Genomic DNA, 22,001 nt, shown 5'->3' on the forward strand with positions numbered 1-22,001 from the left:
CACTTCTTTATGCAGCTGTCCTCATCTATACACATAACAGATAATCTTAAGGAACAACAAAACAATTGAAAAAGATTCCCAAAATAAGTCTAAGAACAACCATGCATAACTATAAGTTAACCCTCAAACATTAAAAACAAATAACTTCTAGTTATTACCATCTGATTGAAGGAATTGAACCCAGTCTAACAGGTTAACAAATCACTTAACAGATTGTAAGTTATTCTTTCAGTAACCAATAACAATGAAATATTGTTATTTAATTCTTTAGCATTCAGATTATCTTGTCAAATGTAATAGTCATTTCTTCACATTGTCTTGAATTAATCATGCACTGCCTTGCTGCTCTGAGATCTTGATGATGTGATTGTTTAGAATAACATTGTAGCATAGGTGTGAGAGGCCAGATCTAACTGACTTAAACATAAAACAAGTGGAATGTTATGACTAGTTTAAATGCTACAGGGTTAAACTGACCATACCAGGCCCAAATATTTTACCTGTCTTATGCCCAATCTGGCTATATCTGGCCTCTCACACCTACCCTACAATAGCATTCTAATAATAAACAAACAATCATATCATTGAAATCTCAAAGCTATAAGGTAATGCATGATTGATTCAAAATAATGTAAGTAAATAAACATTAAATTTGATAGAGTAACCTGAATGCTAGAGGGTTAATTACCTTGATCAAAGAAGGCATGAAATTGATGGGGGAAGTGGTAGTGACATGGGTGGGGATTATAGAGTTCAGAGAAACAGTGACAATTGTAGTAGCAAAGGAAAGAACAGAAACAGGATATTTTGGGGGTGAGTCAAAAGCTAGAGAAGGTTAATAGAAGAAGACTTCCTTAGCAAAGAAAAGGTCAAAGTTTTTTTTGTGGTTGGGGTTAAGTAAATGTCTTAAGCAATATGAGTGTAGAAGGTGTGTTCCAATACAGATACATACGTGTGTGTGTGTGTGTGTATAATTGGGCCATCCCATAAATAATGTAGTTTTTTCAGTTGCATGAACTAAAAGTCAGAGGGGGACAGGATAAACTACCTGCATCAACTTGCTATAAAAGCATGTAGTAATTTTACCTTGAACTTATTCTTAATGCAAATTGTGAAAAGTGCAGTTCGATTTTAACAGTTATTTTTTCAAAGCTATAATGGAAGTGACAAAGGAGCATATTTGGCATATTTTGTTTTATGAGTTCAATAAAGGCAACAATGCAACGGAAAGTGTGAGGAATATTAATGCAGTATATGGGGATCAGACAATAGGCTTAAGCCAGTGTCAATAGAGGTTCTAGAAATTCTGAGCCGGAAACTACAGCCTAGAAGACGAGTCTCGTCTTGGAAGATCTGTAGAGCTCAACAAAGACGTTTTGCAAACACTGGTGGAACAAAATCCCATCGTAACTGTTGAGGAATCAGCAGAGAAGCTTGGATTTGGTCATTCAACCATTCATCAACACCTGCATGCCATTGGAAAAGTCAGCAAATTGAATCAATGGGTTCCTCACAAACTTTCCGAGTCTAATCACGTGCAGAGAGTTAATGTGTGCTCTTCTTTGCTGTCACATCTCATGAATGAACCTTTTTTGGACCAAATAGTGACTGGTGACGAGAAATGTACTTTCTATAAAAATGTCAAGCACCAAAGACAGTGGGTAGGGAAAGGAGAAACACCGGATATTAAATGATGATGATGATGATGTATATATATATAGGCGCAGGAGTGGCTCTGTGGTAAGTAGCTTGTTTACCAACCACATGGTTCCGGGTTCAGTCCCACTGTGTGGCATCTTGAGCAAGTGTCTTCTACTATAGCCTCGGGCTGACCAAAGCCTTCTGAGGGGATTTGGCAGACGGAAACTGAAAGAAGCCCGTCGTATATATGTATATATATATATATGTGTGTGTGTGTCTGTGTTTTTTCCCCTAGCATTGCTTGACAACCGATGCTGGTGTGTTTATGTCCCTGTCACTTAGCGGTTCAGCAAAAGAGACCGATAGAATAAGTACTAGGCTTACAAAGAATAAGTCCTAGGGTCGATTTGCTCGACTAAAGGTGGTGCTCCAGCATGGCCGCAGTCAAATGACTGAAACAAATAAAAGAGAGAAAAAGAGTATATATATACATACACACACACCTACATACAAGCATATATTTGAATTTAAAGTCAAATAAAAGTTATTAGTCAGACATACAAGCTTCTTCACAGTTTTTCATCTACCAAATTTTACTCACAAGTTATTGATCAACCTGAAGCTATTATGGCTGAAGACACATAAATGCCCACAGTGCCTTGCAGTGTTTTGAACCTGAAACTACATACTTACATAATAATCTAGTTAACCCTTTCGTTACTGTATTTATTTTGAGATGCTCTGTGTTTCTTTTAATTATTTTAAATATAACAAAGAATTTAGTAAAATAACTTAGTTATCATTTAGCTAATGTTAGGAACCTAAATTTTGACTAAAGTTTGGTGGAAGATTTTAATTCAAAACTTATGAAAACTAGACATTTGTACTACAGAGCCAGAGCCGGTTTCATCCGGGTTAGTAACGAAAGGGTTAACTGCTCAGCCATCTACTTTGCATTTCATCCTCTGGGAACTGACTAAATAATACCAATCAATGTATTGGGGTCTATGGATATAAGACTTAATCCATTGTCCAGATTAAGACAGGAGTTTAACACCATTGCCTTTAGTGGAAGAGTTCATTGTCTTGCAAGAATTTGAGCCAGGTCTCTTGTTTAACCTTTTAGCATTTAAACTGGTTATATCTGGCCCAAATATTCTACCTGTTTTATTATCAAACTGGCCAGATCCAGCTACTCACACCTACTCTACAATGTCATTATAAAAATAAACGATCATATTTTCAAAATCTTGAAACTACAAGAGATACTACATGTTTAATTTAATTTTTTTAAATGTGGATAAATAAGTATCATACATGATAAATTAAAGGATTCTTTCCTTCCCTCCTTCCCCCCCCCCACCCCAAGTCTTTGAGTTGAGGTTCTGTAAAATGCATCATGAGCACTGCTTTCCTTCGAGGAGTGAAATTCCAAATATCAACAGCATTTCCCTTCCACTCCCCACCCAAAAAAAAACGTTAATGTTATAAATCATTGCTGAGATAAAATATTGAGAAAGAGCAGCAGAATGACAGATTGTTAGATATCTGTCAAAATTTTTTTAAAAAAGAGTTGTTGTTGTTGTTGCTGCTGTTGTTGTTGTTATTGTTGTTGCTGCTGCTGTTGTTGATTGGTAGTTTTCAGATCAGTGATTAAATCAAATAAAATCTATACAATAACCGTCACACATTCCATTTCTCTTGCAAATCATTGGCAGTTCTGCCTGTAACAGGACATAACACATTTTGTCTTGTTAGTCATAGTGGTTTAGGTATGAGGTATGTTAGTAGTAACACGACACCGTCAGTTGGTCATTAGTGAAGTGTGAACAATTTGCATAGCAAAAGATTTAAAAAAAAAAAAAAAGTAGTTAATCATACTAAGAAAAAGATTTATAAAAAGATTACAAAATCCCTATGTTAAATTATGTTTATGTGTCACCCTTTGATGCTGTTGTTGCTGTGGTATAAACCCCTGATTGACCCTGATTCAACAGCTACATGATTAATGACATTCCAGCCATGACCATCTCTTCTTTTTGGGAGAATTTTCCAAACTAGTATATGACAACAGCGGTGCATCAGCATGGCTGCAGATCTGAGCTGAAACTACAGCAAATAAAATATATATATATATATATATATATATATATAAGAGACAAGTGTACGTACGCCACTATATATATATATATATATATATATATATATATATATATATATATATATATATATATATATATATATATACATATATATAAATAAATAATACAGAATGGGACAAGAACGCAAAACATCAAGGCAGTTAGGTGATACAAGAAAGGGACAAAACATTCAGATAGGTCATTCGGAGTTTTCTCTCTTCAGTCGAGATCCAGATTATCTTTGCAATTTCAGCTGGTTATTCTCGATATTGCTCCAATCTGGCCAGCCCCAAGGAAAAACTAAGCTAAGAGCATTAGATTCCTTGGAAGAAACCAGCGAATGTATACAAATATATACATACATACATATATATATATATATATATATATACATATATATATATATATATATATGTAGCATCATCATCATCGTTGTCGTTTAATGTCTGCTTTCCATGCTGGCATGGGTTGGATGGTTTGACTGAGGACTGGCAAGCCAGAAGGCAGCACCAGCCTCCAATCAGATCTGGTAAAGTTTCTACAACTTTCTACAGTTCCTAATGCCAACCACTCCAAGTGGGTGCTTTTACATACCACCGGCACAAGGGTGTTTTTTACATTCCACCTGCACAGGAGCCAGTCTGGCGGCACTGGCAACAACCACGCTTGAATGTTGTTTATCACATACCACCGGCACATGTGCCAGTAAGGCGATGCTGGCAACGATCATGCTCGAATGGTGCTTTTTACATGAATATATTGTCGTCTAAATTACACAAAAATGAAAATTACACTGACATCTCATTGTAACAGATATATTTACCAAAATTACATAAAAATATCTTGAAATACTAAAGAGTAAATTTTTTCAGTAAAATCGCCATTGGCTTCAATCACTGCCTCCAGACAACTCCGGAATCTCCTGGAACTCTTGTGGACGGTCTCCTTGTTTAAGTTGGTGAATGCTGTCATAATCCTTGCCTTCAGTTCATCTGTAGTGTCACAAAGAGTTTTGTTGGTCTCTCACTCAACAGCACCCCACACATACCAATCAAGAGGGTTGCAGTCTGGGGAGTTAGGTGGCCAGATGTTAAGGGTCGGTCTCCATATTGAGTATGAGGCCATCTGAGAAGATGAATGGAGGTATAATGTCACCATCACTAGTGATCTCTCCAAATACCATGATGTTGACAGGATATTTGATTTTTATCACTTTTAGTACATGTTTTGGGGACACGGTAAGCCAATGGTTGTTCTGTGTGTTCAACATCTGTTCGTATTGGAGCTTCCGGTGTGAATACCAAGCAGCACAGCATGTTGTTTCCAAATTTCTCACAGGGTCAATTGCATCATAATTGTCCTGTGTAATCAACAAAATCAAAAACAAGCAATGCGCTTGTGTGAAATTAAAAATATAAAATTGCACTGATTTACACATTGCACCCTATATATATATATATATATATATATATATATACACACACACACATACATATAGCTCTATGTTATCCGGTGTGTCCCTCTTTCTTGAAAATAGTGTGACATGAAGGAGATTTAGTTGCTATTTCCAGTTGATCAGACAAACAGACGCTCGTTAATTGGCTTATCAGACAAAATACCTTGAAGCACTTGTTCCGGTTCTTTACATTTCGAGTTCAGATAACATTAAGTTCAACTTTTGTCTTCCATTCTTTCAGAGGTAATAAAATAAAGTACCAGTAATTGTCTAATCCCCCATCCCTCTAAATTGCTGGTTTTGTAACTAAGCAAAATCCTTATTGTTTGTACACATGGGTGAGCAGGACATACTCACCCAGGCAAAAACAAAAGTGCTTCTGCTAACATGTAATCCAGTGCAACTTCACACATGCACACACACACACATATATATACACGTATGTTACAGGTATGTACTGGTTGTATGGGATAATATGGTAACATTTTAATGTTTCTTTGTTTTGCTTTTTGTTTTTTTTGTTTTTTCGCAACATGAGTGCTGTATATATTTGTATAACATTCTTGTTTAAGAATGAACCTGTACTCTACAAAATTATGGAGTAACCCATCAGATTAATGTAAACTTGTTTTTTATTGGAACTGAACATAAAAATAAATATCAGTATATATAGTCACCAGTCCTCAGTCAAGTCGTCCAACCCATGCTAGCATGGAAAGCGGACGTTAAACGATGACGATGATGATGATGATGATATACACTAATGTATGTATGTATATATATATATATATCTATATATATAAAAATGAGAATGTGTGTCTGTCTGTCTGTCTGTCTGTCTGTGTGAATCCCTAAAACTCGAGAACTACGCAACCAATTTCATTCAAATTTTACACATGCCTTACTTAGGGTTCCAGTTGTGTTTTAGTCACAAAAAATTATTAACTTCTTGCAGAGTTCGAGCACATGGCAACATAATATCTCCTCCACTATTTAAGTATTATGAGTCAAGAGTGAAACAAAAACACTCATGTCAAATACTTTCACTTTAAAAATGAAACTATTCCACTAACTGAAACAATCACATTTCGATACTGTAGTGACAGATACTTTCACAGAGAGAGAAAGAGAGAAAGAGAGAGAGAGAGATGTATATGTATACATATACATGTATATGTACACCATTTCGATACTGTAATGACAGATACTTTCAGAGAGAGAGAGAGAGAGATGTATATGTATACATATAGATGTACACGTATATGTATATATATATAGATCTATACATACATGTATATGTATACATATGTGTAGATGTATATATATATATAGATGTACATGTAATATGTACACATATATACATATATACATGCATACAGATATCTATACATATATACACCCATCACACACACATACACATGCACACAAACACACACAACTTAACAACAATGGACATCCCATTTGATAAATATAGAATAAACTCCAGCCAAACCAGTTTTAATCTACATTGAAATAAATTTCATTCTGTTGACAGTGCACTATTTACCATGGGGTATGACATGAGGGATATTGCAACCTACATGCCATCGTTTTATATTAGGTCATCAAGTATGAAGTTTGTAGTAAGGTATATGGTTAACTTTGACAGCTGCTCATTTTGCTCCATTCTTATATTTTGACAATCTTTATTTTTTGTTAGAAAGCTGACACATCTGTTTCTTTATTCTAACTCATTTTGTGCTTTATAAAGTATTTATAAATCGTTTTTTGCTATTTTTGTTTAGAGATGGATAAGTCAGAAATTCGTACAGTTTTGAAATATGAGATCTTTCTTGAAAATACAGCATCACAGGCAGCTCAGAATATTAAAGGAGTATTTCATTCCAATGTTATTGCACAGCAGACAGTATCAAATTGGTTTGCAAAATTTCTTTCTGGTAACTTTGACCTCCCAAATGAGCAACATGGTCGACCAGAAACGAAGGTGGATAATGATGAACTGAAAGCCACCGTCGAGTCAGATCCATCTCAAAGTGCATCTGAATTATCGTTGTTGTTTGGTGTTAGCATGCAAGCAATATTGACTCACCTGGTTCAAATCGGTAAAGTGAAAAAGTTGGATAAGTGGGTTCCACATGAACTCAATGAAAATCAGAAACAGCAACGTTTGGAAGCCTGCATTATGCTATTTTCTCGTCACAAAAATGAAACATTTTTTAATCGGATTGTAACATGATGAGAAATGGATCCAATACAACAGCTGTAAACGTTCAGCACAATGATTGGACAAAGTCAAGCCACCAAAACACATTCCAAAAAGCAAAATTCATCAAACGAAGCCGATGATGTGTGTTTGATGATCTGGCACAGGTGTGATCCATTATGATTTCATTAAACCTTGCTCATCAATCACGGCCAAAATATACTGTAGCCAACTGGACCAAATGATGCAGAAACGTCCAAAAAAGCAGCCTAGATTAGTCAACTGATCCACTCCTATTTTATTGCAAGACAACGCCAGATCACACATCGCAAAAATGACATTGGCAAAACTACAGGAGTTGGAGTTTGAAGTTCTCCTTCATCCACAATACTCATCTGATCTTGTTCCCCCTGACGACCACGTCTTCCAGAATTTGGATAAGTTTTTGATAGGAAAAAAATCTAATTCCAACAATGCTGTAAAACAGGCCTTCCAAGATTCTATTGACTCTAGATTGCCAGGCTTTTACAGTTCCAGACTTGACAATCTACTGCTGAAATGGCAAAAGTGTATTGATAATATGGGTGCATACTTTGATGAATGAAACTATTCCTTGTATTTATAAAACATCAGCAATTTTTTTTTCTTTTCTATACATTTCATACTTGACTTAATATATACATACATGTCTTCGTTTATTATACACCTATATACCTTTGTGTAGCTTATACGTATATGCATTTATTTATCATAACATCACATATCTTCTTCTGTTAAATTCTTTTGTATACATATCTTCATTTATTAAATGCCTAGATACCTCCATTCATTAACTATGAACATATGAAATTAGCTCAGCACTAACTCACTCACTTCATAGATGAATGATTAATGAAAAAGGAGGACTTTGTGATTTGTTTTAAAATATGCAGACATTCAAAAGAGCAATCTACAAAATCATGAGTTTATGCTTTTAAATAAATATGAAATTATATTACACGTGACTGAAATCTTTACAATAAGGTTTTCACAACATTTAATCAATGGCTGTGTTATTTCATTTCCTTTGTCGTTAAGAAATGCTTGACTATTTCACATAATGGAGTACAAATAGAAGTATTTTTTGTCAAAAACTATTGTCATGGTCCAACCAACTTTGTGATTTTGCTGCCAGTCCAGCTGAAATGTAACTGAAGCAAACCAGACTAAATAGTTTACTGCATACCAATAATGTCAAATACCACCAAGAGATGCATTTCTCAGGTTTATATTTAATTTCTTTGAATATTAGGAACATATATAAAAGAAATATATTAGAGTCGAGTCAGTATTGTAAAAGAGGAAAACATTTTTGTACATAACTTCCCTTCCTTGTTACAAGAAACTATAGAAAAAATAGGACTTATTTGACACATTTTCTTTAAATTGATTCACTTAGTTAGGCACAGGTGTGACTGTATAGTGAGAAGCTTGCTTCCCAACTACATGTTTTCTGCATACCACCCTAGGTAGGTGTTTCCTACTATAGCCCTGGGTCAACCAATGCCTTGTGAGTGGATTTTGTAGACAGAAACTGAATAAAGCTTGATGTCTATATATTATAATATATATATATATATATATATATATATATATATATATATATATATATATATATATATATATAAATATATATATATATATATATATATATATATATAAATATATATATATATATATAGACATCAAGCTTTATTCAGTTTTATTCATGTAGCTTCTATGCTGGAGTGAAGGCAGCATGTTCTTTGTCTGTCTCCTTAACTCCTTGGAGATTTTAGGTATAATTATACTAACGTGTCCATCTGTTTTGATTTAATTAAATTCTACGTCTTTGTACAGCTAAGGATTGCTCTACATTTAAATTGATGTAATGATTGCATTGTTCAATTAAATGGAGTTGCATGAAACGATCGTACTGCATTACCTCTGGATATCCTTGTTGCTTATTTTGATACACATATATATATATATATCACACAAACATATATATGTGTGTGTGTATGTGTATGTATATTCTTATATTCTTTTACTTGTTTCAGTCAGACTATGGCCTTGCTGGAGCACCCTCTTAAAGGGTTTTTTTTTAGTTGAAGAAATCGGCCCCAGGACTTACTCATTGTAAGCCTAGTTCTTATTTTATCAGTCTCTTTTGCTGAACCACTAACTTATGAGAATGTAAACACACCAATATCAGTTGTCAAGTGATGTTGGGGAGACAAACGCAGACACAAAGACACACACACATAAATATATACATATATATATATATATATTATGGTCTTCTTTGAGTTTCTGTCTACCAAATCCATTCACAAGGCTTTAGCCTGCCCAAGGTTATAGTAGAAGACACTTGCCCAAGGTGCCATTGAGTGGGACAGCAGTTGAACCCATGACATTATGATCATAAGCCAACCACCTTAACTGCTTGGGCATGTGCCTTTATGTAAATAGCAGTTACAAAAGTTTAACTGTCACAAGAAACAATTTTAGAGTGATTCCTGCTAAGCTATAAACTTGTTGACTTCAGTATATTCCCCACTTCCATGGAATGTTGATATGATCAATAAACTGTCTCTATACAAATAGTTTTTCTACTTTCACTTTGAAGAGTATCTGTTGCTAAATACCACTATTAAAATCTATTGAGAATTACACTTTTTTTAAGGCAGTTGGAAGATTGTTCATTTTGCAGTTTCATTTGGTGTGACAATTCGTAATTCCTGTTTCTACAGAACCACCGATAAAGTTGCAGCAGAAGAAAACATGAAAGAGACTTTCTTCCAACTTGAAAGTGTAACAGTAGCTGGAGTGATCAAAGCTGGACATGATTTTAATATGAAGAAAACAAAATAAAAAAACAGCGCCATTTCATAGCACTTCTGGCAAATGTCTTCTACTTTAGCTTCGGGCTGACCAGAGCCTTGTGAGTGGATTTGGTTGACAGAAACTGAAAGGAGCCCTTTGTATGTTCTTAACTATGCACAAAATATGAAAACAAACTGTTTTTAATTTCCTATTTATTCTTATTCTCTAATTTTTTACTTTCAATTTTTGATATTTAATAAGAAAGACATGCACATTGAAACCGGTAATATTTATAAAAGTCACTCAATGTAACAAATATAAAACAATCTTTAAACATACTTTTGTGCTGTTTCCACCTTTACCATTTAACTCTGTATGTGTGTGTGTTTTCATGTCTGTGTTTGTCCCCCACTACCGCTTGACAACCAGCGGGGGTGGGTTTATGTCCCTGTATCTCAACAGTTTAGTAAAAGTGACCAATAGAATAAGTATCAGGCTTTAAAAAAAAGTACTGGGATCAATTCGTTTGACTAAATATTCTTCAAGGCAGTGCCCCAGCATGGCCACAGTGTAATGGCTTAAACAAATAAAAGATAAATGATAACATGCTTGGCTTAACTATATCTCTCCTCCTATAATAGCTGACCTTGTGCCTTGTCTTATAAGGCAGTGTCTCATTAAGAGACAAAATGAATTCCAGCTTTGGGCAGCACTAGAATAGTAACTCCAAGCTTTTAATATTACAGCCATATGTAAGGCAGTGAGCAGGCAGAATTGTTAGCACACCAAACAAAATGCTTAGCGGGTATTTCGTCCATCTTTATGTTCTGAGTTCAAAGGTCAACTTTGCCTTTCATCTTTTTGGGATCGATAAAATAAGTACTGGTTGAACACAGTTGAGGCTCTCTCCCAAATTGCTGGCCTTGTGCCAAAATTTGAAATCAATATTACAGTTATATGTGGAGTGGCTTCTAATCAGGACAATGGCTAACAATAGATTTTTAACCTCGTTATTTCATCATCATCATCATATGTTTGTTTCCCATCACCATCCAGTTAACAAAAAAAAAAAAAGAGCAGTATGTCAAATAATGGATCCAACAAATAACTAAATTTATCCATTATCTTTTACTTGTTTCAGTCATTAAACTAGGGCCATGCTGGGGCACTGCCTTGAAGAACTTTTAGTTGAATGTATCAACCCCAGCTTTTACTTTTTATAAGCCTGGTACTTATTCTATTGGTCATTTTTGCTGAACTGCTAAGTTACAGGGATGTAAGCATATTAGCACTGGTTGTCAAGCAGTGGTGGGGGGACAAACAAAGACACACACATATAGACATATATATACACATATACACAATGAGTTCTTTTAGTTTCCATCTACCAAATCCACTCACATGGCTTAAAGAAATGAAAAAAAAACCCCACCCTTGAGAAATGGTCCTAAGGAAGGGGGGGAGGATGTGCCATAGATTAGCAGTAAACTTAACTTGTTGCTTGGTGCTTTGATTTTCCAGCTGGAACCAGTTTTGGTAACTTTACTGCAGAAAACCTTTGGAAAAACAATTATTTCAGTTAACCCTCACTTGTAAACTTTCATATCAACCTAAAAAAAAATCATTTATCTAAACACAAACTTGTTTATAAGTCTTCCATGAAACAGGTTTGGACAAGGGAAGTTTTCTACTTCTGTCTCTCCTCCTCCTCCTCACCTCTGCCTCCCTCTTCTTTTTCTTCCTATTTTTCTACTTCCCTCTCCTGTTCCTCTTTCCTCCTCCTCCTTCTCATTCTGCTTTCTTTTAGATCTAGACTGGTAATGAAATGCCACTACTACAAATTTTCAACATTCTGATGATAGTGGTGACTGTGGATGTTAATGGTGGTGGTGGTAGTGGTGGCAGTAGGTAAAAAGTCAACAAGAAACTTGTTATATCTATCTCCCCTCTCACCCACCACTAACTCTTTCCCCCCTACCACTACTGCCACCACTACCATGACTATCACCACCCATTTACAGTTAGCTGCCAAATCTACAATAAACACATGACTTCCTCCAAGATATTTCCCTGTTTTCCAGAAATTCTGTCCCAACTTTTATAATTACTCTTATACTTGTTTCAGTCGTTTGACTGCGGCCATGCTGGAGCACCGCCTTCAGTCGAGCAAATCGACCCCAGGACTTATTCTATGTAAGCCTAGTACTTATTCTATCGGTCTCTTTTGCAGAACCGCTAAGTTACGGGGACGTAAACACACCAGCATCGGTTGTCAAGCGATGTTGGGGGGACAAACACAGACACACAAACACATATATATATACATATACATATATACGACAGTCTTCTTTTAGTTTCTGTATACCAAATCCACTCACAAGGCTTTGGTCGACCTGAGGCTATAGTAGAAGACACTTGCCCAAAGTGCCACGCAGTGGGACTGAACCCGGAACCATGTGGTTGGTAAGCAAGCTTCTTACCACAGCTGTGTGGTAAGAAGATTCCTTCTTATCTACATGGTTCTGGGTTCTGTCTTCAAGTGTCTTCTACTATAGCCTCAGGCCAATCAAAGCCTTGTGAGTGGATTTGGTAGACGGAAACTGAGAGAAGCTTGTTGTATATATCTCTATATGTGCATGTGTCTTTGATGACTGGTGCTGATGTGTTTATGTCCCCATAACTTAGCAGTTTGGCAAAAAGACTGATAGAATATATAAGTTCTTGGGGTCAATTTGTTCGACAAAAGGTGGTGCTCCGGCATGGCTGCAGTCAAATGACTGAAACAAATAAAGGAATAGATGAAATGCCACTAACCATTTTGTCCTGCATGCTGCAATTCTGCCAGCTCACCACCTTAATAATTCTAGCAATGATAATAATATCATATACACAGTGAAGGCACGTGGCTCAGTGGTTAGGGTATTCAGTTCGTGAGAGGTAGGTGAATCACGCTTTCATCATTATCATCATCATTGTTTAACGTCTGCTTTCCATGCTAGCATGGGTTGGACGATTTGACTGAGGACTGGTGAAACCAGATGGCTGCACCAGGCTCCAATCTGATTTGGCAGAGTTTCTACAGCTGGATGCCCTTCCTAACGCCAACCACTCCGAGAGTGTAGTGGGTGCTTTTACGTGCAACCGGCACGAAGGCCAGTCAGGCAGTACTGGCAACGGCCAACTCAAAATGGTGTATTTTACATGCCACCTGCACAGGAGCCAGTCCAGCGGCACTGGCAACGACCTTGCTCGAATGTCTTCTCACGTGCCACCGGCATAAGTGCCAGGAAGGCAACGCTGGTAACGATCACGCTCAAATGGTGCTATTTACGTGCCACTGGTACGGAAGCCAGACAGCTGCTCTGGCAACGATCACATTCGGACGGTGCTCTTAGCACTCCACTGGTACAGGTGCCATCACGATTTCGCTTTCACTTGCCCCAACAGGTCTTCGCAAGCTGAGTTTAGTATCCAATGAAGGAAAGGTATGCATAAGTGGGCTGGCAACATCCCTGGCAGAGGCCTTGGATTATGGTCTCACTTGGCTTGTCGGGCCTTCTCACGCACAGCATATTTCCAAAGGTCTCGGTCAGAAGTCATTGCCTCGTCAAGGCTTTGTTCCTCATATTTCAAGCGATTTCAGCCTTTGTGTATTTTGTTTTTGTCTTCTACTACAATATGTCAGCAAAAATAAGGATCGGTAGTGATGCCACCAAACCTTTCTGTGACGAGGGAGATGTTATTGCCTAGATTCAGAAAATCAAGGTATTCGCGGGGGGGGTATTAAAAGGGCTAATAATATCAATGAGAAAAGATGTTTCTCCTGGTCTTTGCTGTTGTAAGATACTCCTCAGAAATCCTTTCAAAATTCGTCTGGTCACATTATTAATCACCCAAAAGAGCCAGGATAACATAACCATTCCAATATTGATAGAGTTCCAAGAAAGTTTCTTGGAACACTTCTCAGTCAATTTTTGATTTTGTAAAGAAAGTATCGTTGATGGCTACATCTTCATTTTCTTACCTGTTAAAATATGTCTTTTATCAAGGGTCATTTAAATAAAGAACTTGTCCAAGATGGAAATCAGTGGAATCATTAGAACAATAAACAAAATACCTGGTGGTATTAGTTCCGGTTCTTTGCATTCGAAGTTCTTGGTTGTAGCCTTTGTTCAATGTCCAATTTAACGCCAGCACCTGGTTCTAGGGTGTCTTTGGCAGAGGTCATTTTTTGGCAAGTATTCAAGCTGGGTTTTGATTAACTTGAACAAAAAATAAAGGCTCATGAACTTAACTTTCTGACTAAATGTCAAAAACATAAACACACGTGTATGTGTGCGTGTACGTACAGGTGTGTAGATAGATAGATAGTAGATAGATAGATAGATAGATAGATAGATGCACGCATACAAACATACATGCTTCGGTGTATGCATCGACAGTTCAATCAACACACCAACTCAACCACATATTCACAAATACCGGGAACTCTCTTAACTCAAAAAAGTCTTGTCGCTTTGTTAGTAACAGGCTTGAACTCTCTCAAGAACTTACGTAAAACTCGAAGAAAAATCATGCACACATACATACATAGGTGTGTATGTGCGCGCGCGCGCATGCATCGCTTTTTATTTATGTTGTACAACATAAACTGCATGACTGTTAACATGTAAGCATTCTTTCGATTAAAGTAGCACCGAAAGAATGCCAACATACAATCAGGTACAGCCTGGCATAAACACACGCACACACAATTCATACCTATTCCCGAGCACGCATTTACGTTTATACATACAAACAAACGTATACAACACATATAAACTGAAGTTATTGTACTCAATATATATATGTGTGTGTGTGTATATATAGAGAGGGGGGGGGGAAACACATATACATAAGCACGTAACCACACGGGACGATTAACACACCCTCATTTACCCAGTGATCCGTCTATTTTTAATCAATGTAACAGAAGTAAACGAAAGTTATCCTTACACCAGATATCCTAATCACATAGTTTATTATAAATTGTTTCTTAATCAATTAATCTAGTAGATTAACCGCTACATTGGATTACTTTTCAGATATAAAATAAAATTATCTTTAAAGTTTCTCATATTACTTTTTTGAAGGAAATCTATTCGGTGTAGTCGTTGCTTGAAACAAATTTCTTAGGAACTATTTTGTTCATCGCGGAAGGATTCCGTTTGCCACGTATTAAAAAGGTAAAAGCGCTGCTAGCACCGGTTTATTTGAAGTTTGTTTCCTGGAGGAGACGGACGCATCTTGATTAAAGGTAAGGTCTTTTCTTCGTTTCATTGCATCTTTTTTTTTTTTTAATTATATCTTTCGAACGGGAGACATTTATTTTAATCACGTTAAACAGAGACGTATTTAAGAAAATTCGAATTTGTGATTGGATTTGAAGAATCTGAACATTAATTAATGTTCGTTACTTTTATTAACCTCCCTGTTGGCAGTTCGTTTACTTTTGTTGTTTTTTGTGTTGGAGTACATAGTTGTCCTAAAATGTATTCAGTTGTTCTCTCAATTATAAACAGGCAATTAATTTTCCGTGTTTCGTAGACATAGCAAAGATATTCATTCTACATCGTTTGGGGATGAATGAAACTGAAACTTATGTACTTCGTGCTCTTCTAAGAACATATAGTCAACTTCCACTGCTTTCCTGATGACTACTAATGTTGAAAGCTAGAGGTGTAATCAATTAAATCGAACACTGTACATTGCTAGAATGTAATTTATCAGCCCAGGAGTAACGAGTGGACCGAGTTAACTTTGGAATGATCCGAAGCGAACACGAGCCATAATTAAAGACTGCAATGCATGTAACCCATCATTTCCCACATTTGCGACTTTATCATTCTGTAATAATAATGATGCCTGCAGTTTTGAAGATGAGAGATGTTCACTATATCGACCCCAGCACTTGGTGATAAGGATGCTTACGTATTGTTCCATTTATGCGATAGCAAAACTAAACGTTACAGATAAACTATAAAACAAAATTCGTCGGATGAGGAGACGTTGGGGTATTTGAAGATATACATCGAGTAAACTAAATCTCGGTACTACTAAAGCAGCACGGTCCCGAACACGCAGTTGCGCGTCAGCTAGCTGTGAGTGGTCGATCCTAACTATAACCCTAACCCTAAACACGTATTCATTTGTACACGCGGGTTAGGGACAGGGCTAGGGTTAGGGTTAGGATCGACCACTCAAGACTAGCTAGCGCGTTCGGGACCGTGCTGCTTTAGTAGTACCCTAAATCTCTTTATAAGCACCCAATGGCAACTGCCCAGTCCCCATCTCAAATCTAAATAGCTTAGGTATACGACTTACTTAATGTTTCTTCTCACTCTAAATGCAAGCAACATTTTAGTTTGTCTCTCTCTCTCTCTCTCTCCACCTACGTCCACGCCTTTTTCCAACAACTTGCCCTGACGTGTGTGTATTATGTATGCATGTGTGTGTATGTATGTATTGGGGTTTGTGTATAAATGGTTCAAACGTCAACAGCTGTCCGGACTTAATGTCCAACTCGCTGACAGTTCAACTTGACATCCATACGAGAGAGAAAAAAAGAGTTAATCTATTCTCGACAGTGTGTGACGATTCACGAACTAAAGAAGTCCATCCACTACATGAGTGTATAATGTAATGCATATATGTATATGAAATATATGTAATGCATGCATGTATATAAAATATATGTAATGCATGTATGCATATAAAATGTATATATGCAATGTATGTATGTGTATATATAAAGTTTATAGTAAAGTATCGAATATAGTTGGTTATTTTTCGTTTACACACTGTAGGAAAAAATAAGCAGAAATAATACTTCAATACTTTCAAACGAAATATTGTTGTTTCTTATGATTTTCTTATGCCTAGTTTCCATCCAATTTGTTCACTGTTGTTGCACCGATCACGTGTAACTATCACAAGCCGCTTAATTGCCTATTCTGGACGATCTAATTAGTTTGTTGTTAGTTTCGTTCGAGAAAGGTTCAGTACCCTCGGCCTCCGCAAGCCGTCATAGACTGATGCCATTTAATGTTCCACGAAACTGTTGCCGAGTTGACGGCTGCAGCGTAAAAGGTTATGCGTGGTGAAGGAATTCGGCACTTTTTCTTTCTAGGCTTCAGTGAAAGCGAAAGTGTTTACCTTGTTAGAAGTCGGTGATTTCTTGGTCTAAAAACGAGTGTTTTTATGGACGAAAATTGAAAATCATTTAAAAAAAAAAAGACATCCCTGCGCATATATCAAGGGCCGCGAATTCCCGAGAGCCAAAGTTATGGAAGAAAGAATTGAACGTCGGTGTAGTGATAGGTAATGACAGGTAAGACGAGTGGAATTCAAGTGAAAGATAGCCTGCTAGCTCTGAGGAGCAAGTCGCTATAGTAAAAGAAAGTCACATGTCTATGGGTTAGAACGTTGTTTCTCGAGAAGCGCATTCCAAACCGGCGAAGCATAACGATATTTTCGTGAGGTGTGCATTATTTCAGAATGAAGCATAAGTAAGAAATGAATAAAACTTTGCTATAATAGGCGCAGGCGTGGTTGTGTGGTAAGAAGTCTGCTTCCCAACCACAAGGTTCCGGGATCACTATAACGTCGATCCGACTAGAGCCTTGTGAGAGGATTTGATAGACGGGAAGTGTAGGAAGCCCGTCGTGTGTGTTTGTTCCCTACCACCGCTTGACAACCGGTGTTGGTGTGTTTACGTGTCCGTAACTTAGCGGCTCAGCAAATCTGAGCGATAAATTCAGTACCTAGCTTAAAAATAAAATAAGTACCGGTGTCTATTAGAATAAAATTTCTGAAGGCGGTTCTCCAGCTGTCCGCAAAGAAATACGCTATAAATTTAGTGTGTGGGGCGAATCGAAGCTGAGCTTTGAACAAAAATACTTTCAAGACAATTCAGTCGAATGACCCCCCCCCCTCACCCCGCTTTCTCTGTATATGTTCTATTGTTTTTCAGAATTGTAATTTCCGTTGTTCGAAACACAGGAATAGTTTGTTTTTTTCCAATTTGTATGGAGTCTTATCCGAAACTCCGTTGGTTTTTTTTTTTTCTTTTCCTTTTATTTTTCTCTCAAGCAGCTGTCGTGACAACACGTATCTCACAGCTCGACCCCGACATGTGGTCGAAGTTCCTTTGGTATTCTAGCGGCATGCCTATTCACCCAGGAACTAAACGGCTCTACACCAACCTAGAATAAACTATGTTCTGCTGTTACCGTTATCCCTTGTGTTGTTGTATTTCTGGACGATCTAATTAATTGTTCAACATTTGTGATCTTAAAATCATAGTAGTGACAGTGGCAGGGTTGTCAGAGATCTTTCACATGACTGACAACCTCCTAATTTTACCCCATACCGGCATATATGTCTGAAGGGTGCGTGGGTGGTAACACAAAACTTGTGGCATATCAAACAGCATAATACCATCACGCGCGCACGCGCGCACACACACACACACCTCAGAACTGCAACTCGTCGCCTGTATGTATTTACTTGTCGCTTGATCCGTCCACCACCGTCCTGCGATTTGCTCTCCGACGCTAATCAACTTGTTAAAACTCTTCTCTCTCTTTTATAAACACTTCCGACATCTTACGATCGTTATTTTATGCTTTTGCATGTAATTATCTATTTCTTTTAACTTGTAATTAGACAATTCGTACAATGTATGATCTAAAAATATTCTAAAATACAAGTAGACATATAACAGACGGTTTATTGTTGCTGTAACACGTATACAAACTATCACTGGTGTGTTTAAACCCGTTTTCCTTTCTGTCAAATGCTCTCTTCTTCCTCCATCCCCCTCTATAATATTATGTCTCTCTAACCTCCCCCGTTTTATTCTCTCCTTCTTCAGTCTCCCTCCTCACTCTCCCCCTCATCCCCCTCTCTCTCTTCATTTCATATACAATCAGTTTCTCCTCTCCTACTTCTATCGTCAGCTCCAAAATTTAGTAAAACACTAGTCTTTATAGGTGTGTATATTACAGCTGTGTTTATGTGTGTTTATATCATCATCGTCGTTTAACGTCCGCTTTCCAGGCGGTACTGGCAACGGCCACGCTCAAAATGGTGCATCTCATGTGCCACCCGCACAAGAGCCAGTTCAGGGGCACTGGCAACGATCTTACTTGGCTTGCCGGGTCTTCTCACGCACAGCACATTTCCAAAGGTCTCGGTCAATATATATATATATATATATATATATATATATATATATATTATGGGGGAAGAAATTGATATTTTAATAAATTAAAACCAGTGGTCTAGCATATTAAAAAAAATCCGAGGATTAAAATTATATTACATACAAAAATAAGAGGAATGACCAGTCGGCATCTATTTCTAGCATATAGGAATCCACATTTGCTGGTCATTCCTCTTATTTTTGTATGTATATATATATATATGTATATATATATATATATATGTATGTATGTATGTATATATATATATATATATATATATATATATAGGCGCAGGAGTGGCTGTGTGGTAAGTAGCTTGCATACCAACCACGTGGTTCTGGGTTCAGTCCCACTGCATGGCACCTTGGGCAAGTGTCTTCTACTATAGCCTCAGGCTGGCCAAAGCCTTGTGAGTGGGTTTGGTAGACGAAAACTGAAAGAAGGCTGTCATCATCATCATCATCATCGTTTAACGTCCGCTTTCCATGCTAGCATGGGTTGGACGATTCGACTGTGGACTGGTGAAACCGGATGGCAACACCAGGCTCCAATCTAATTTGGCAGAGTTTCTACAGCTGGATGCCCTTCCTAACGTCAACCACTCAGAGAGTGTAGTGGGTGCTTTTACGTGTCACCCGCACGAAAACGGCCACGCTCGAAATGGTGTCTTTTATGTGCCACCCGCACAAGCCAGTCCAGGGGCACTGGCAACGATCTCACTCGAAAATCCTACGGGAGCCAGTCAGGCGGTACTGGCAACGGCCACGCTCAAAATGGTGCATCTCATGTGCCACCCGCACAAGAGCCAGTCCATGGGCACTGGTAACGATCTTACTTGGCTTGCCGGGTCTTCTCACGCACAGCACATTTCCAAAGGTCTCGGTCAGTAGTCATCGCCTCGGTGAGGCCCAATGTACGAAGGTCTTGCCTCACCACCTCAGCCCAGGTCTTCCTGGGCCTACCTCTTCCACAGGTTCCCTCAACTGTTAGGGTGTGGCACTTTTTCACGCAGCTATCCTCATCCATTCTCACCACATGTCCATACCAGCGCAATCGTCTCTCTTGCACACCACAACTGATGCTTCTAATGTTCAGCTTTTCTCTCAAGATACTTACACTCTGACGGGTATTCACATTGACATTACACATCCAACGGAGCATACTGGTTTCATTCCTTGCGAGCTTACATATGTGCTCAGCAGTTACAGCCCATGTTTCACTGCCATGTAGCATGGCTGTTCGTATGCATGCGTCATACAGTCTGCCTTTTACTCTGAGTGAGAGTCCCTTTGTCGCCAGCAGGGGTAAGAGCTCTCTAAACTTTGCCCAGGCTATTCTTATTCTAGCATATATATATAGCCCCCCCACCCCATCACCACCATCGCTTGACAACTGATGTTGGTGTGTTTACTTCCCCCGTAACTTAGCAGTTTAGCAAAAGACACCAATAGAATAAGTATTAGACTTACAAAGAATAAGTCCAGGGGTCGATTTGTTCAACTAAAGGTGGTGCTCCAGAATGGCTGCAGTCAAATGACTGAAAAGAATATATATATATATATATATATATATATATACACATACATACATACATACATATACACACACGACAGGCTTCTTTCAGTTTCCATCTACCAAATCTACTTACAAGGCTTTGGTTGGCCCAGGGCTATAGTAGAAGACAATTTAAAACTCCATAATACTTTGGGAAGCTTAAGTTTTTTGGGGGGTAGGGATGGTGTATAATATATGTATATCTGTGTATATATTTAATCTTTGTTTACAGAAATATGGAGACTATTAAACCACAATTAGAGAAATATGGGCAAGAACATCTTGTTAAGTTCTGGAATGAACTAAGCAAAGCTGAACAAAGTGGCTATCTAGCAGAACTGAAGAAATTGAACTTGGAAGAAATCACAGGTTACTTTAAAAATGCCCAGGAGACTCTGAAAGCAGCCAGCAACAAGATTGATGATCTTCTACAACCTCTGCCTTCAGATGTCTATGGGAGTTTTCAGGACTCATCACCAGAACAGTTAGCCAAATACTATGAAAAAGGTAAGAGGATTTTTTGGATGGGTTTTTTAATAATTTCACATCCAATTTTTCAGTGTTCTTCAGTTTGTATTAGGAAATTTCATAAATTTAGAGTTAAAGAAAAATTGTATGTAACTTCTGAAATAAGAAGTTATTTTTATCCTTTTATTTATATTTGTTATTTATTCAGGTATGTTGTTGTTTTAACCCTAGATCAGTCCTGGTTGAGTTATACTTATGATCAAAGTTGTTCCAGTAATGATCCTTGTTTTTGTAAGACAGTAGGGTGTAATTCATAGTCTTGTGATTCATCTTAGAGGACAGAGACTCTGATTATGGACTGGCTTGAACTATGATGTCTCCTTTAATCCATACCATTGTGAATAGTAGACTTCAGATGGCGGTGAGAGGAGGTTATAACACATTAGTAT

General features: G+C 37.5%; 1 protein-coding gene across 1 annotated transcript in view; it reads left to right on the forward strand.

Moving 5' to 3' along the window:
* The first annotated feature begins 15,532 nt into the window (after positions 1-15,532).
* LOC106878995 (UDP-N-acetylhexosamine pyrophosphorylase) overlaps positions 15,533-22,001 on the forward strand; it is a 42,085-nt gene continuing 35,616 nt past the window's right edge. The window contains exons 1-2 of the mRNA XM_089363789.1: positions 15,533-15,581; positions 21,317-21,591. Coding sequence (XP_089219915.1) covers positions 21,321-21,591 — 271 coding nt within the window. The 5' untranslated portion in view covers positions 15,533-15,581; positions 21,317-21,320. The remainder of the gene's footprint in view (positions 15,582-21,316; positions 21,592-22,001) is intronic.

Source organism: Octopus bimaculoides, chromosome 15 (genome assembly GCF_046866305.1).
Source record: "Octopus bimaculoides isolate indiv1 chromosome 15, ASM4686630v1, whole genome shotgun sequence".
In the NCBI taxonomy this organism is placed as follows: Eukaryota; Metazoa; Mollusca; class Cephalopoda; order Octopoda; family Octopodidae; genus Octopus; species Octopus bimaculoides.